This window comes from Tamandua tetradactyla, chromosome 1, assembly GCF_023851605.1.
Source record: "Tamandua tetradactyla isolate mTamTet1 chromosome 1, mTamTet1.pri, whole genome shotgun sequence".
NCBI classification, from domain to species: Eukaryota; Metazoa; Chordata; class Mammalia; order Pilosa; family Myrmecophagidae; genus Tamandua; species Tamandua tetradactyla.
In genome coordinates, this window is record NC_135327.1 from 129,230,485 (window position 1) to 129,249,719 (window position 19,235).

A 19,235-nucleotide genomic window follows, 5' to 3' on the forward strand; every position below is an offset into this window, starting at 1 on the left:
CCTTCATGTTGATGACTAGACACCTTGTTCTTTAATTCCAGAGTATTCAGCCCACTCTACCATGTGTGTACTGTGACACTATAGGTAAGTTATTTATCCTCTAGGTGTCTCAGTTTTCTCACTTGTAAAGTAGGGATAGTAGCACCTACCTCAATAGGTTTTAAGGATTATTGAGTTAATAGAAGTAAAGACCTCAGAACAATTACTGACATATAATAAATATTCAATAAATAATACTATCACTATTACTTTTACTGTTATTATTTTAAACTATTAATTGTCTTCACAAGTATCCCATATCCTAACATATCTCAAAACGGTATCATTTTATGCCTGCTCAAAACATCTTCCTGTATCTGTTTTATAAATCTACTGTACTAGAATTATCCTTTTTCCAAGAAAGTCACTTGCTCAAATGAGGAGTCTTGGTGTCATCACACTCTATTCCTCCTTCTTCCTCACCATCCTATATATCCTCATGCTCCTAGCTCTGAAATATTAGTGACTTCTCTTGTCAAATGGCGATTATTCTAGGGACGGGGTGATTAGTCTAGGGACAGATATTCTAGGACAGTGTTCTGCCTCTTTTTACAGAAGTGTCTAAAGGTTCCTGTATTTTTGACAAGCACCTAAGAGAGTTTTAATCCTACATTTGCCACTCATAAAGGCATCTTGAATGTGTGTGTGTTCATGTGATATATATATACACACATATATTCATAAACAAACAAGCACACACAACCTTACAGCCTGCTCAGAACACTTTAGAAGTACATAATGATCATGATTCTATCCTAGAAATCGATATGCAAGCAAATCTTCAGAAACATTTACAGATTTCATTTGAACAATTTTCAATGCTGATGTTGTGGGAAATTCAGAACTCTTGCACAATACCGGAAATAGGATAAAATGTACAATTCTTTTATAAAGGCGTAGGATAAATTAGTACAATTCTTTTATAAAGCAATTCTGTGCAACACTTTAGAGTGATAAAATTTTTCATTGTATTTACATGATAACTTTAAAAAGTCATAATAGAAACAAGGATGTCCATTATTGCTTTCTTTATGATGGAGATAAAATGCAGAACAATGTAAATAGTAAATTATAGGTTTGAAATATTAATGGATTATTTTAGAGCTATTAAAGTTATTATTATAATGATTACAGCAATAGAAACAAATGCTTTTCTTATTTTTAAAATTATATATGCTGGGATTACAATTAAGCAAAAAGTGTGCATTTACATGAATACTGAAACTGCAATTAGAGTTAGTATTTTTGAATGATTTCTGATACTGAAATAAATGTTTTATAAAAAACATTTTAATCAGATGAACAAACTGCACAATAAGCAATTTATAAATTATGAAATGATAAATTAAGATTTCAGTAGTTAATTTCAAATCATCAAATACCTTTGGGTAAATTTCAAATATGGTGTATAGTTTATTACAGCAGGATAATTGCCATCCAATCCTTCTCCCTTTAGGCAGAAGCTAAAACAAAGATAATAAATATTTCATATTAATACATAAAATTTAAAATCAAATATAAATATTATAAGCAAACTCCTGTTAGCGACATTTGTTTGATTACATTAAAGGTGAATCTTTTTCTTTTCAATTTAATCATTATGTGTTACAATAAAACCTCAATAAAAATGTTCTACTTTTAATACCAATGATAAAGCACTTCACATGTTAACACACTCATGTTTTGAGGAAAATATTTACTGAGAAATTTGTGCAAATACTGTCTTTTTGTTAGGTACTATCTCAGTCTTTATTGGACTTTCAAGAAATCACTAGAGAATTTTCAAATGAAGACTTGTCCTTCACATTTAGAAAGAAATTCTCATGCGACACTGAATATCCCCTAAAAAAAATCAGACAAAGGAGAAAACTAGGAAAGAATTGCTATCTGGACACATGAAAAGCCTTGAATACCAGATCTAGAAAGGATGTTTAAAATCCTCTTATCTCCAGTCATACTTTTTAAGGACATGGCAAGAAGGAAAAGGTTAAGTGACCTGCCCAAAGCTATACTGTGAGGCTGGTACACAGAACCAGTAAAAACTCTAGATCTCTTGGTCTCCACTTCAGTAATCTTTGTTTTCATGATTTTACCTCTAATAGGATAATGAAAGAAAAGGTGTGATTATTATTGTTAAAAGAAAAAAAGTTTGTTGTCTAGGAACATAAACACAGGACTATTTAAAAGATGCGGTTTATTTTTCTTTCTTTTTAAAATATTTTTATTGATAAATCTTCACACAATACAACCCATACATGATATAAGATCAGTGGCTCACAATATCATCACATAGTTGTGTATTCATCACCATGATCATTTTTAGAACATTTGCATCACTCCAGAAAAAGAAATAAAAAAAAAAAGAAAAACTCATACATCCCATATCCCTTCCCCTTCCCCATCATTGCCACTAAATAAATCTACCCAATTTATTTACTCCCTTATCCCCCTATTATTTATTACCTATATTTCTTTACATATCTTTACCCTGGATAAAAGGAGCATCAGACACAAGGTTTTCACAATCACACAGTTACATTGTAAAAGCTATATAGTTATACAATGGTCTTCAAGAATCAAGGCTACTGGAATACAGTTCAACGGTTTCATCTACTTCCCTCCTCCAACTCTCAGTACACAATAAACTAAAAATGGCTATCTATATAATACATAAGAATAACGTCCAGGATAACCATTCAACTCTGAAATCTCTCAGCTACCGACACCTCATTTTGTCTAATGTCTCTCTTGCCCATGTTAGTTAAGAAGGCTTTCTAAATCCCATGATGCTGGGTCCCGGCTCATCACAGGAGTTCTGTCCTAAATGCCAAAGTGACTTACACCCCTGGAAAAGTTGAAGTCTGACCACTTTTTTAACTTTTTAAACACGTGCTGTATGAGGTAATGCTGACTTTCAAAGCTTCAGAGCTTTAACTCTGAGTCTCAGGCGTCACATAAATACCTGAAGTTTCTGGGAACAACCAGGTTATATACAAACAATTCAGTATCTCAGAATTTAGAAATCATTGTTACAACTCTGAATATATGTGACTGCTGTAAGAGCTTACAATCCAGGGCTCTTTATGATTAGGCCCCAACCTGATAACCCATGATCTCGACTTCAATTCTTTGAGTTTGTATATTATAGTTAATCCATATGATGAGGCATGACAATATTTGTCTTTTTGTTTTTACCATTTCATTCATCGTACTGTCCTTAAGTATGCCTCACAACTTCATTCCTTCTTGTGACCACTCAAAAGTCCATTGTACGTATACAACACAGTTTCCCCTTCCTTCCATCAGTCTTTGTACCCTTAGGTCACCTCCATCCATTATGAATCTTGAACAGTGGCACAATAAACACCAGTCTGCAAATGTCCTTTTGTGTCCCCACTCTTAGTTCCTCCAGGTATATACCTAGCAACAGGGTTGCAGCCTCTGGAGAGGCTGCACTTCTCAGTTTCACGATCAACAGTAAATAAGTACATCTCTTTCTCCACATTTTCTCTAGCACTGGTTTCTCTCTGTTCGTGTTTAAACAGTTTTATTTGCACATCATGCAATCCAACCTAAGTAAAAAGACATGTCTTCGTTACCATAATCTGTATTAGGACATTTTCTTTTCTTCTGCAAAGTATCCATTCTCCTCCCCTATACCATCCCCTTGCCCTGGTTCACTGACATTTAGCTTTGGCACAATGCCTTCATTACATTCACCAGAAGCATATTACATCACTGTTGACTATAGTCTGTAGCTTGCATTGACTGTACTTTTTCCTATATTCCATCCATTTTCAACACCTTCCAATGCTGACATTCATTTGTTCTTCCCCATGCAAAACTTTTTTATATTTGTACATTTAATCACCATCATTGCCTACTCTAGGCATTCCTGTTATCAGTCTTTATCCTCTATTTTTCCTTCTGGTTTCATACTTGCCCGCAGTCCTTCTCCCTAAACCATACTCATACACAGCTTCATTCAGTGTACTTATATTATCATACTACGATCAAATAGTATTGTGCTATCCATTTCTGAATTTTTACAATCAGTCCTGTTGGACATTCTATCTTCTTTCAGCACCAAATGCCCAATCTCTACCCTATTTCTATCTCCTGATAACCTATGTTCTTAACTTCAACTCTCAAATTTCACTCATTAATATTAATTCATATTAGTGATACTATACAGTATTTGTCCTTTTGTTTCTGGCTAATTTTACTCAGCATAATGTCCTCAAGGTTCATCCATGTTGTCACATGTCTCATGAATCTATTCTATCTTACAGCTGTATAGTATTCCATTGTATCTGGAATACATATGATGGAAATACAACATGGTTTGTTTAGCTACTCATCTGTTGATAGACATTTGGGCTGTTGCCATTCCTTGACAATCATGAATAATGCTGCTACAAACATCGGTGTGCAAACATCCATTTGTGTTTGCTTTCAGTTCCTCTGAATATACACTTAGTAATGGAATTGCTGGATCATATGGCAATTCTATACTTAACTTCCTGAGGAACCGCCAAACTACCTTTCAGAGCGGGTGTACCATTTTACATTTCCATCAACAGTGGATAAGTGTACCTCTTTCTCCACATCATTTCAGCACTTGTCATTTTCTGTATTTTTGATAATGGCCATTTTAGCGGGTGTGAGATGACATCTCATGGTGGTTTTAATCTGCATTTCCCTAACAGCAGGTGAAACTGAGCATCTTTTCATGTGCCTTTTAGCCAGTTGTATTTCTTCTTCAGAGAAGTGTCTTTTGCCCATTTTTTTTTAACTGGGTTGTATTTTTTTCTTGAGTTGAAGAATCTCTTTATATATTCTGGATACTAAACCTTTATCTGAAATGTGGTTTCCAAATATTGTCTCCCATTGTGAAGGCTGTCTTTTTACTTTCCTGACAAAGTTCTTTGATGCACAAAAGTATTTAATTTCATGGAGAGCCCATTTATCTATTTATTTTTTCAATGCTCGTGCCTTGGATGTAAAGTTTAGAAAACCACCTCCTATTATAAGATATATAAGATATTTCCCTACATTTTCTTCTAAAATTTTATGTTCTTAGCTCTAATGTTTAGGTCTCGATTCACTTTGAGTTAATTTTTATACAGTGTGTGAGATGCGGATTCTCTTTCATTCTTTTGCATGTGGATATCCAGTTCTCCAAGCACTGCTCTGAAGAGGCTGCTCTGTCCCAGGTGAGATGGCTTGACTGCCTTATCAATTATCAATTATCTGTAATAACAGAGTCTATTTCTGAACACTCACTTCAATTCCAATGGTCAGTGTATCTATCTGTGTGCCAGTATCATGTTTTGCCCACTGTAGTTTTGTAATATGCTTTAAAGTCAGTTAATATGAAACCTCCCACTTCGTTTTTCTTTCTCAAGATATTTTTTGCTACTCAAGGCACACTGCACTTACAAATAAATTTGGTTATTGGTTTTTGTATTTCTGCAAAGTAAGTTGTTATAATTTTGAATTTATAAATTTGAATTTATAAATCAATTTGGGTAGAATTGACATCTTAACTATATCTAGTCTTGCAATTCATGAACAAAGTATGCTGGTCCATTTATTTAGGTCTTTCATGATTTCTTTTAGCAACTTTTGTAGTTTTCTGTATGTAGGTATGCTGGTTTGAAAGGATGTATGTTCCCTAGAAAAGCCATGTTTTAATCAAAATCCCATTCCCTATTCAATACTGTATGTATGAAACTGTAATCAGATCATCTCCCTGGATGATGTGATTTAGTCAAGAGTGGTTGTTAAGCTGGATTAAGTGACATGTCTCCACCCATTTGGGTGGGTCTTGTAAGTTTCTGGAGTCCTATAAAAGAGGAAACATTTTGGAGAATGAAGGAGATTCGGAGAGAACAGAGAATGCTGCAGCACCACGAAAAAGAGAGTCCAAGAGTCAGCAACCTTTGGCGATGAAGAAGGAAAACAACTCCCAGGGAGCTTCATGAAACCAGAAGCCAGGAGAGAAAACTAGCAGATGTCACTGTGTTCATCATATGCCCTTGCAGCTGAGAGAGAAGCCCTGATTGTGTTCACCACGTGTCTTTCCACTTGAGAGAGAAACCCTGAACTTCATTGGCCTTCTTGAACCAAGGTATCTTTCCTTGGATAGATGGATGCCTTTGATTGGACATTTCTATAGACTTGCTTTAACTGGGACTTTTTCTCGGCCTTAGAACTGTAAACTAGTAACTTATTAAATTCCCCTTTTAAAAAGCCATTTCGTTTCTGGTATATTGCATTCTGGAAGCTAGCAAACTAGAACAGTAGGTCTTTTGTATCCTTAGTCAAATTTATTCCTAAATATTTTATTCTTTTGGTTGCTATCATAAACGGAATTTTTTCCTTGATTTCCTCCTCAGATTGCTCATCACTAGTGTACACAAACACTACTGATTTTAGGATGTTGATATTATACCCTGTCACTTTGCTGCACTCATTTATTAGTTACAAAAGCTGTGTTATAGAGCTTTATATATATATATATATATATTTAACATCGAGTATTATGTCAACTGTAAAGAGTGAGAGCTTTACCTCTTCCTGTCCAATCTGGATGCCTTTTATTTCTCTTTCTTATCTAATTCCTCTGGCTAGAACTTCCAGCAGTGTTGCAAAACAATGGTAACAGTAGGCATCTTTGTCTTATTTCCTATCTTAAAGGCAAAGCTTTCAGTCTTTCCCCATTGATAATTATATTAGCTGTGGGTTTTTCATATATTCCCTTCATTCTATTGAGGAGGTTCCCTTCTATTTCTATCCTTTGAAATGTCTTCATTTGGAAAGGATGCTGAATTTGGTCAAATGTCTTTTCTGCATCAATCGAGATGGTCATATGGTTTTTCTGCTTTGACTTACCGATTCAATGTATTATATTAATCGATTTTCTTGTGTTGAACCAGCCTTGCATACCTGGAATAAATCCCATTTGGTCATGGTATGTAATTCTTTTAAAGTGCTGCTGGATTATATATGTAAGTATTTTGTTAATGATTTTTGTATCTATATTCATTAAAGAGACTGGTCTGTAATTTTCTTTTCTGTAGTATCTTTGTCTGGCTTTGGTGTTAGGGTGATACTGCCTTCATGGAATGAGTTAGATAGCTTTCTCTCCTCATTAGTTTTTTGAAGAGTCTGAGCAGGATTGGTGCTAACTCTTTTTTTGAATGCCTGGTGGAATTCACATGTGAAGACATCTGGACATGGACTTTTCTTTTTGGGGAGTTTCTTAATGACTGATTCAATCTCTACTTGTGATTGGTTTACTGAAATTGTCTATTTCTTCTTGAGTCAATGTTGGTTGTTCATGCCCTTCTATGAAGCTGTCCATTTCATCTACAGTTAATTGGCATATACTTGCCCATAGTATTCTCTCATTACCTTCTTAATTTCTACAAGATCAGTGGTTATGTTCCCTCTTCATTTCTGATTTTACTTATTTGTATCCTTACTCTCCCACTCTTTTTTTTGTTGTTAATCTAGACAGGTGTCCATCGATTTTATTGATTTTCTCAAAGAACCAACTTCAGGTTTTGTTGATTTTCTCTATTTTTTTCATATTCTCAATTTCATTTCTTTCTTCTCTAAGTTTTGTATTTCTTTCCTTTTGTTTGCTTTGGGGTTAATTTGCTGTTCTTTCTCTCGTCATCCCAAGTGAACAGCTAATTCTTTAATTTTTGCTCTTCTTTTTTAATGTAGGCATTTAAAGCAATAAACTTCCCTCTCAGCACTGCCTTTGCTGCATCCCTAAATTTTGATGTGTTGTGTTTTCATTTTCATTCACCTTGAGATGTATTTACTGATTTCTCTTACAATTTCTTTCTTGATCCACTGGTTATTTAGGAGTGTGTTGTTTAGCCTCCATATATTTGTGAATTTTCTGGCCCTCTGCCTCTTATTGATTTCCACCTTCATTCCATTAATGATACCAGAAGGTGTTCTATGTAATTTCAATCTTTTTAAATTTATTGAGACATACTTTGTGATCGAGCATATAGTCTATCCTTGTGGATGATCAATGAGCACTTGAGAAAAATGTGTATCCTGCTCTTGTGAGGTGTAATGTTCTGGAAATACCTGTTAAGTACATTTATCATATTATTCAAAATTTCTGTTTCCTTATTGATTCTCTGTCTAGATGTTCTATCCATTGATGGAAGTGGGGAGTTGAAGTCTTTAACTATTATGGTAGAGGTGTCTACTTCTCCCTTCAGTGTTGTCAATGTTTGTCTCATATATTTCGGAGCACTCTGGCTCAGTACTTAAATATTTTTGATTACTATGTTTTCTTGCTCAATTGTTTCCTTTATTAATATATAGTGTCTTTCTTTGTCTCTTTTAGTTGTTTTACATTTGAAGTCTAATTTGTCGGATATTTGTATAGGTACCTCTGCTCTTTTCTGGTTGTTGTTTTGCATGAAATATCTTCCCAACCTTCTGTTTAATGTACTTTGTCCCTGGGTCTAAACTGAGTCTCCAGTAGACAGTATACAGATGGGTCCAGGTTTTTAATCTCTTCTGCCTGTCTTTTAATTGGGGCGTTTAATCCACTAACATTTAATGTTACTACTGTAAAGGCAGTAACATCTCCTATTTTGTCTTTTGGATTTTATATGCCATATTTTTTTTTTCTCTTTTTTACCTTTACTAACAATCTTCATTTCTACAATCTTCTCCAAATATCTCTCTCCTGCCTTTTCCTTTCTCCCTATAGTGCTGCCTTTAGTATTTCTTATACAGCAGGTATCTTTGTCACAGAGAACTCTCCCAGTGACTGTCTGAAAATATGTTAATCTTTACTCATTTTTGAAGGACAATTTTGCCAGGTTAGAATTCTTGGTTGGCAGTTTTGCTCTTTCAGAATCTCAAATATATCATATCACCACCTTCTCACCTCCATGATTTCTGCTGAGAAGTCCAGATATAGTCTTACCGAGCTTCCCTTGTATGTGATGGCTTGCTTTTATCTTGCTAATTTCAAAATTCTCTGTCTTTAACATCTGAAATTTGATTAGTAAGTGTCTTGGGGTGTGTCTATTTGGATCTATTCTGTTTGGGGTACACTGTACTTCTTGGATCTGTAATTTTATGTCTTTCTAAAAGACAGGAAATCTTCAATGATTATTTCCTCCACCAGTCTTTCTTCTCCTTTTCCCTTCTCTTCTCTTTCTGGGATACCCACAACACGTATATTTGTGTGCTTTATGTTTTCATTCATTTCCCTGAAGCCCTGCTCATATTTTTCCATTATTTTCCTATATTTTCTTTTGTGTGTCACATTTCAGATGTCCAGTGCTCTAATTCACTAATCCTTCTTCTGCCTCTTCAAATCTATTGTTGTAAGTTTCCATTGTGTTTTTCATCTCTTCTATTGTGCCTTTCATTCCCATTAAGTTCTGCAAATTGTTTTTTCAAACTTCTGAATTACCTTTTAGGCTTGCCCAACATCTTTTTTATATCCTTCCCCAACTCACTGCTTTGACTTTTGATGAGGTCTTGCATGTCTGTTTGAACATCCTGAAATAGTTGTTTCAACTCCTGTATCTCACCTGAATTACTGATTTATCCTTTACAGGGTCATATTTTCAATTTTCCTAGTATGTCTCATTACTTTCTGCTGGTGTCTAGGCATTTGATTTCCTTAATTAGTTTATGCTAGTTTGTTTTCACCTTTTTACCTAGGGTTTTTGCTGGATGGCTTTCTTCTCTATCTGTTCTATGACATTCAGTTCAGCATATTCTAGACCTCTAACACAGGTGCTGTTTAAATGATCAGAATCTTTCAGTTCTTGTTTTTCTGTTTCATGCCCTGTATATATGGAGCCTTTTTTCTATGGAGGGTCTCTCCTCAGATATGATCAACACAGTCAGATTTTCCCATACCAGACAGGCCCACGTCTCAGGAGGAAAGAGTAGCCAGTATCAGTTTTCCCTAAGGGTGTGACCCAGCATGTTGTCAGACTTTCTGATGAAGCCTCTAGACTCTGAGCTTTTCCTATCCTGCCCAGCCTGTGGTGTTTCTCTGCCCGTGACTTCCAACAAGTGTACAGTGATGCAGTGCCTTTAATTTCAGCAGCCAATTCTTGGCAGGGGCATGCTTGAGACAGAGGTTGCAGTTGTACAAGGGTTTTGATTGTTTCTGTTTTCCAGCCCCTGGGGCCTGAATTCCCAAAGGAGGGCCTTCACTTGAGCTGGGCCTGCCCCTCTTTTCTTGGGAAAGATAAACCTTTTAGGCAATTAAACTCTTTCATCTGACTAATTACTCTGTCTTTCAGACATGCCTTATTTCTGCCCTTACTTGGGGCAGCACTGGAGTCTGAAGGCTTGAAGTTTTATCTAATGAACAGTTAAGAGGTTAAAAAAAAAAAGCCTTCTCAGAGCCAGAATCCCATTCCTGAGGTTTGCGTGAGTTGGTACACAGCTAAACATATCCCCATATGCCCCATTTTCTTGGGGTCCAGCTCTTTTCCAGAATTTTGTGCTATCCAACTCAAAAAGCCTCTTTTTTTTTTCTCCGCATAACCCCCACCCCTCTTGCTGGGGCAAAAATCCTGGTTCCTTTAGTGCTTATTCCAGGTTTCTCTGTTCTTGGAGCCTGTTTTCAGTAGTCAGAATTTTTTAATTAATTCCACAATTAGAGATCAGTTGAGCTAAGATCTTGCTACTAGTAAAGCCTGTTTTCTTTCCCCTCAGGGAAGCAGCCTGCTGTGCCAACAGGGGGAGGGATGCCAGCCTATAAATTGGTAGATTTATAGTTCTGTGTGGGATCTCAGTCATTCCATCCATTCCAGACTAGTGTATACTACGTGTCCAGTCACTGAGATCCCCTTAGCAGTTGTCAGGTTTGTTGTTCAAAGAAAAAAAATCTATGAATTTCTACCTTCTAGGTTCTTTGGCAGTTTACTGAAAAATTGTTTGAATATATTAAGATATAGGGTATGTGCATATTTTTCCAGACTTGAATACTGAAAGAAGCAATGTGGAAATTTTTTTTTGGTATGCTGTATGGCATGATCACTTTTCATTATTTTTCAATGTGAATATCCTGTAATTGTAGCACCATTAATTGAATTTTTGTTTGTTTGTTTTTTGGAAATTGCATGAACTAGGAATCAAACCTGGGTCTCTCATATGGCAAGTGAGACTTCTACTACTGAGCTACCCTTACACCCACTGTGGCAATGTTTTATATAAAGTATTTTTTAATATTCTATTCATTTATGGAAACATTACTAATATATCTTTAAGTCATGTGCTTTCAGCTGATGATACAGTATCAATGGGTTACCATAAACTGAGTTAATAGTCTCATAAAAAACAGGGTTTTTGTTTTTGTGATCAAGATCATATATTTATTTACCAAAAAGTAAAAACCAATAAGTAGGGATTTTGACAGTCAGCAGCATGCCATATAAAGAGTGCATATTTGGAGGGATCAAAAAGACAACCTTTCGGAAATATTAAATTTCTCCACCTGGGGAATATCTTGGATCATTGCAATCATTGGGGAACACCAATTTTATGGGGCAGACCCTCAATTTAGGGGGTTGTCATTATGAAACGTATTTCAGCAAAGGAGAAGCTAAGCCTACTTATGATTATGCCTAAGAGTCACCCCAGAGAACCTCTTTTGTTGCTTAGATGTGGCCTCTCTCTCTAAGTCGGCTCTGTAGATGAAGTCACTGCCCTCCCTCCTATGTGGAACATGACTCCCGGGGTGTAAACCTCTATGGGAACATGGGACATGACTCCTGGGGATGAGCCTGGCCCTAGCACCGTGGGAGTATGAAAGTGTTTTTGACCAAAAGGGGGAAGATAAATGAAATAAAATAAAGTTTCAGTGGCCGAGAGATTTCCTACAGAGCTGAGAGGTCACTCTGGAAGTTATTCTTACACAGTATATAGATATGCCCTTCCAGTTTTTGGTGCACTGAAGTAGCTAGAGGGAAATTCCTGTAACTATGGAACTGTAATCCAGGAGTAAGCTTTGATTCTTGAAGATGACTGAATAACTACAGAGCTTTTAAGGTATGACCATGTGATCGTGAAAACCTTTATCCAGTATATGAACAGATGAGTAAGAAAAACAAAAAGACAAAAAATAAACAAACAATAGGGGGGTATGAGGAGCATGGGATGTTCTAAGTATTCTTTTTCACTTTTATTTTACTTATTCTTATTTTTCAGCATAATGAAAATATTCAAAACTCCACTGTGATGAGGAATGCACAGCTATATAATGATACTGGGGACCACTGATTGTACAATGATTATTTGGTATGTGAATATATAATATATCTCAATAAAACTGCATTAAAAAAGACAACCTTTATACTACATCTATTATGTAGTATAAACAATCAAATAAATTAAGCTGATAGCAGTTCATTAAATATTAAATAGATGGAAGTTATATTTATGAAATGACAAATATTATGAAAGTGAAAAAAATTTACTAGATAAAGGTAACTTCAGGGAAAACAGGCAGTATTATTTTTTAATTCAAGATCTAAAATTAGATTTTCACTTAAGTTTTATATTTATTTTACTAACATTCTTGAATCTTAAAATTATATCACTTCAATAGAAATCTCATATTTCTTTCATTCTTGTGCTTTGAGTTCATGGAATAGACAGATTTTTACTTTTACTAAAAGTCACAGCTCTATTAAGTAAATGCAAAAATATACTTCCACAATTATAAAAGGAACTTACAGTATCCATTTTAAGAATGTGTAATCTTGGTCTGGGACCAATTCAGCTTGTTGGTAATAAAAGTAAATATGAACAATATTATTTGATATTCTAGATACATAACTTAGGAAATATAAGATACTCAAGATATTCTTCTTTATTCCAATATATGAGACAATGAGAATCTTTTGGCTTTAAATCTACTTTAGCCTACTTCTTGCCATTTTAAAAGAGTAGCTGAAAAATTCTTAGAGGTCAGATCTGAAACCTTTCTCCAGTGCTTCGAGGGTACATCATATTTCTGCTTGAGCAGATGTGTTCTAAACTTTCATTTTACCAAGCTAGAGAACAAGCCTATTGGTTAATTTCTTAAGTTTGAGACAGTCTCTTTTCTGAGAGAAAATCCACTTAGAAAGTCTAATTGATGTCGTTTGTAGTGAACAGCATAATTCAAACATCAATTCCCAACTATGTACTTTACTTAGAAAATGTGAAAGCAAAAATTATTAAGTAGAAATAATTATGAGGAAGAATTATTTAAAAAGTGAATACAGAAAGCGAGGGGTAAGGGGTATGGCATGTATAATCTTTTTTTTCTGTTATCGTTTTATTTCTTTTTCTGTTGTCTTTTTATTTTTTTCTAAATCGATGCAAATGTTCTAGAAATGATGAATATGCAACTATGTGATGATATTAAGAATTACTGATTGATATGTAGAATGGAATGATATCTTAATGTTTTGTTTGTTAATTTTTTTTAATAAAAAAAATTTTTTAAAAAGTGAATATACTTTAAATAGATTAAGTACCTGAAATCAATAGCATTGAGTCCAAGCAGCATGCCAGCAAGCATGTTTGCTTCCTCACCCAACACAATTGCTCCATCTTCATAAAACCTCCTAAAAAAATGAAATAGATCAATATGTAAATATTAAAAGTTTGATCTAGAAATTACTTAGGTACAACCTAACATAGGAAGAGCTACATTTCACTTATCAAAATAAAAATATTTGGCCCACTCAAATATTGCAGATATTTAGAAAAAAAAAGTCACCATAAAAAATTTACTGTCTCTGAACGTCTCCATCTCTCCTAAAGAGAATCCCCCAAATGACTCTTTTAATGGCCCTAGAGTACCCAGCAGTTTTCCATATAGTGAAGCAATATTAATATAATCTCAAATATTGCAAATTCATGGTCATTTATACTAGACTATTTTCAAGTCTATATAGATTATAGTTGTAATAAAATACAGTTTTGGTCTTCCTATAATTTTAAAGATTATTCACAAATTTACTAAGTTAAGATCTAGGAAGCTGTGACTTTTAATAATATAGGCTAACCTGTCATACTGAAATACTGATAGGGCAAATGGGCTACCAAGGTGATGCATATGAAAAAGAAAATGTTCAGGATCTCACTGACTAAATATGAATATGAATCTATCTTACCTAATTCCTGTAATGCCTTTTATTTTTGTTAAAGTTAGATTTTAAAGTATTTTTGAAAAATATAATATGGGCCTTAGATATTTCTCCCCAAAAGAATATAAGATCTTTGAACTACTAGCCTATATTCAGTAACTAGGGGTCACCCAACTGTTATATCCATCTATATCACATGTAGACGGTGAACACCACCCCACTCTACCACACCGACTAAAAGGAAAACATTTTAATAAATGGAATTTATCTTGCTCTTTTCTGGATTCATGAGCTTAAAAAGGATGCAAAAAAAATTTAATATACTCACAAATTCACTATGAGTTCTGAACAGTCTTACACAATTTACTGAGCACTTTTACGAACATCTTATCATGTAATACATACAAAAAAGCCCATGAAGTAAGTGGAGAAGGAATCAGAGTGAGTTTCAAACTTATCATTAAGAAGAGTCAAAACTCATATAGATGAACTGCTCAAGGAGGCAATCTAATTCTTTAAATGTTGTATTCTTCTATGAAATCGTGCTTCTCCTTGTGAAACCCAAAAAAAATTAAGAAAATTTAACCTATCTCACAGTTTATAGTAAATTTTAAATGAATAAAAACGATAAAAAAGAAAAAAAAAGATAAATATTTACCCTCTCACAGATATAAGGTTGTAAACAAATCTGGTGGAGTCCGGCCTGTAACAGATTTTTTTCCTATTTCCTTGAAAATATGAGGATTGTTGTTACTGATCTACATAAAAGGAGAAGAACCCAAACTGCCAGCCTAACAAAGAATTAGTAAAGTAAACAGGATTTTTCTACATACTCCATAGAGACTGTCCCACAAAAAGGTAAAGGTATTTAGACAAATCTATATATTTGAGATTTTGTCCCTCCCCTAAAACTAAATTGGCTGTTGACAAAATATTTTATATACCCCAGGAAGAACTATGCTTCTAATTGTTTCTAGACCACCAAATTCCATTGGCCCTAATGCTTGAGAAAAAGATTCTGATCTTTGTCACTGGGAAATTACCCAGTAATCTTATTTCCCTACATAAGACAAAAAATTTTTATTCCCCATCTTGAGCCCACCATGGTTTTAAAGTAATTCTAAGAATCAAACCAAAACTATTCTTGATTACTTCCTAATATAAACATTTTATTTTATATTAGGAAATATATGTTCATAATACGTTCTTTCAATTCAGTACAGGTTTAGTTAGATTCTTTCTGTTAAACTATTTTTACAAATATTAGCAAATATTAACAAATATTAATCATATTTGTTAATATTAATATTAATAATTCAATATTAATAATATTGAAGAATACCAAAAACAAAACAAAACAGTTTTAGAGATGTCTTTAAAAATCTAAAGTGTTTTATGTGTATGTATATTATATGGCTTTAATGAGTTTTTCTATTAGATACACTAATAGTTTTTATATTATATATTTTATATTATACATATTATATATTTTATAGTTATCATACTAATAATTTTAAGCTAACCAATATAAATGACATCCTTGCTATATGTGAAATTAATAATTCCACTAAAATAAATACCATACCTCAAGCACAATATTATATAGGCCTGACTTAATATAACAGCCTTCAGTGTAACAGAGGATGGGAAGAGGTAAGGGCAGTTAAAGGATTAACCATTACATGCTGAGCTTTTTTATTATTAGTTCTGATTAAGGAAAAATGTATTTTTCAGGAAATGGACTTCTAGGTTTAAGATATTTTAAAAATAATAACCTAATTCAGTGTTAAGGATAATTCTGAATTGAAGAGATCTGAAAAAAGATATTTTTATCATTTAATATTAAAGACTAAAGTTATTCATGTGTATTAAAGAGGAGAAAGATATTTGGAAAAATTAGTTTTTGATGCCCTTAAACCAACATATCATTATTTTTGACTGAAAACTTGATTTCTGTTATCAACACTTTTTCAAAGACTTCAAAATTGTAAATTTTCAACCTTGTTATATTATAAGAAAAACTGAAACATTATTAATATTTACTTATATAACAAGGTTATGTAACAAATGAGCCAGGAATAAAGCCTGAGACTAATCCAATAATAATAGTAAGGTATACACTAAAACAAAAAAATTCCCTTTCTTTTATAAAAAATATTTTCTGTTCTAAAGAAAATATTTTTACAAAAAGAATCTAACCGAAACAGCGTACTAAACTGAAAGAACGTATTATGAATATTGAAAGTACCAATATTCCAGTACCAAAATATTGAACCAAAAAAAAGTACCAAAGTAAGAAGAAAAAACTTTCAGTTATAGGTTTATATAATAGACTACGTCTTTAAATAGTTTTGTATTTTAGAGAGAAAATTTTAAAAACGTTATAGCATTATAGATAAATGTTACATTCCATTGAAAGCAAAACTGAATCAGAGTAAAAAACTGGCAAAAAGCAACTCTCCATAGATCTTACTAAGAATGTGAGGCTCAATTATTTTATCAACAAATATATAAAATAAATTCCTATTATGTGACAAGAATTGTGCTAGGTACTAGAATTAAGATGGTGAACAAGCTAAAATGTGGTCCCTGCATTTACGGAACTGAGAATCTAGGTAAGGACACAAGCAAAAAAGGAAAAAAAAAAATTATAGATCATGATAAATAAAATAAATAAATAGGTTGTTCAAGTAGAGAAAAACTGAGGGAGAACCAGCTTTGGAGAGGGTCATCAGGGAATCTTAAAGTGTTTAAACTGAAACCTTATTCCCACAGAAGCCCAAACACACAGGGTTTGTAGGCCATACATAATTAAAAATAATAGTGAACATTTATTGAATGCCAGGCATAGTTACAAATGCTTTACAGATATTTCTTCTATAACTTTACTACCACTTATTATGCCTCAGAGTGTCAAGTAAGTGGTTCAAGATTCCACAGTTAGAAGTGGAAAAATCAGGACATGACTTCAGGAAGTATGACTGCAGAGCCTGCTGGTTAAGCATAATGAGAAACAATGTAATTGTTTTAAATGGGAGTTGCCACCATCCCATTTACTTTTAAGGAAATCAGCTGGAAGCAGGGTGGATCTCTGAAGAGGGTAATCCGGAAACTTAATTAGAGCCCTTTAAGGGAGTTTAGGCAAGAGATGACAGAGGTCTGAACTACCTTGACAATAGTGAAGATAAAGACAGATTTTAGTAATAGGATTGACAAGACTTACAAACGGGCATGATGAAGAAAGAAGAATTAAGTATGAAGTTTAGATTCTGATTTGATCAACCAGGTAGGTAGGCAGTGATAATATTTCTAAGAAGAGGTGAACAAAGCTCTTACGAGAGAAAAAAATCAGGATATGTGAACTTTCTAAGGAGAAATTTAAATGTGAGTGTTACAGTAAGGTCATACGGATGGGTAAAAATCTAGGAAGAGAGAATACAGAGAAAAATGAATAGAGAAGGAAGCCCAGACAACGCAGGACTGCCCCCAGAGAAAAACTGACATTTAGAAGTTATGAAGAGAAAAAGAGATTGAGGGAAAAAAACAAAGAGGTAGAAGGAAGGATCCAGTGTGATTTATCAAAGGCTAAGAGATTTTTCAAGAAAAAGGAAGTATTCAACTGTTTTAGCTGAGAAAGAGAGAGAGTACAATGTGCACAGAAAAACATCCACTGGATCTGGCAGCTTGCAGATCATTGGTGTTCCTTAATAAAAACTGTCTTTGGTGAGGGGCAGAAGGCATACAAGAGTAGACAGAAGAATGACTCTTTGTTGTGAAAATGATGACAGTGTACATAGGCATTTTGAAAAGTTTGGTGATGAAGCAGGATGGAAAAATGAGTAGTAAGTAGTTGAGGGGGAACGTGGGTTCAATGGAGAAGATTTTCTCTTTAAGGTAAGTGATACCAGTATATATTTCTAGATAAGCAGGAATAATCCAGCAGTGGGAGTGAGACTGAGGACACAGGCAAAGAAAGTTGTTATATAAAGGAAGAGGTGAACGAGGATAGATCCAGAAGTGAGTAGCCTCTGATAAAAGAGAGATACTCCATCACAGTGAAAAGGAACAAAGAGAATATGGTTAATATGTGTTTGGTGATAGGAACAAAAGAGTTCATTAATGATAGGTTCCATTTTCTCAAGAAAGTATAAACCAAGGGAACCATATAAGAAAAACGATATTGGAGGGGGCTGCAGGAAAGTCTGCAGAAAGAGGATGCAGTATAATATAATCATTACGGGAAGTGGAAAAACAGTACTATTAGAGAATCCAAGTAGAATTGCTATGTATTCCTTAACTGATGTTTATAATCATGAACTGGAAGATCATTTTGGATTTTCTCCAATATTCATTTCATTTAAAACATTCAACATCAGCGAATTATTTCATCACATAATGAGCTCTTGGGTAAGTTCTATAGCCAACCTCAATTCACCACCAATTTACTGAGTGTATACTATGTACAAGGAACTAAGTACTTGTTCTAATTTAATTCATTATACAATTTGACCCTCATAATCCCATGACATTGTTATTATAATTATTGTCATTTTGTACACAAGAAAACTGAAGCTTAGAGAGGTTAATAACGTATTAGTATTCACACAGCCGGTAGGGAATGGAACTGGGATTGGAACCCAGGTCCATCTGACTTCAAAAGCCAGTGGTCTATACCACTGTGCATTTTATCTCTCATTTCACACTGTAAATGATATTGCTCAATTCCAGAAATAATGGATTTCTCAAGGAAAACTCATGACTGATTTAACATAAATGCTTGATAAACATACATCTAAGAAGAATGAATGATGTTATGCATTGATCTTTGAATAACAAATTCATATAAATATTTTTTTTCTTGAATCGACTTTTTAAACAATTTGGGAAAGTATTTGAGATGCTTAGAATAACAATTTTGGGTATAGTGAAATGGATATTCTCAAACTCCTGGGAGAGGTGAAAACTAAGAGTATCATTTTAGAAAGCATTATAGAAATATGAGTCAATAACTTAAAAACATTCATATATTTAAATGCTGTG

At 33.8% G+C, this 19,235-nt stretch overlaps 1 protein-coding gene across 4 annotated transcripts in view; it reads right to left on the reverse strand.

Moving 5' to 3' along the window:
- RUNDC3B (RUN domain containing 3B) overlaps positions 1-19,235 on the reverse strand; it is a 247,086-nt gene that overhangs the window by 132,611 nt on the left and 95,240 nt on the right. For all 4 annotated transcript variants that reach the window (XR_013170772.1, XM_077148924.1, XM_077148861.1 and 1 more), the window contains exons 5-6: positions 13,581-13,670; positions 1,422-1,502 (exon numbers count right to left, since the gene is read on the reverse strand). Coding sequence is in view for 3 of the 4 variants with exons in the window: in XM_077148924.1 (XP_077005039.1) it covers positions 1,422-1,502; positions 13,581-13,670 (171 nt within the window). In the remaining variant the exon portion in view is untranslated. The remainder of the gene's footprint in view (positions 1-1,421; positions 1,503-13,580; positions 13,671-19,235) is intronic.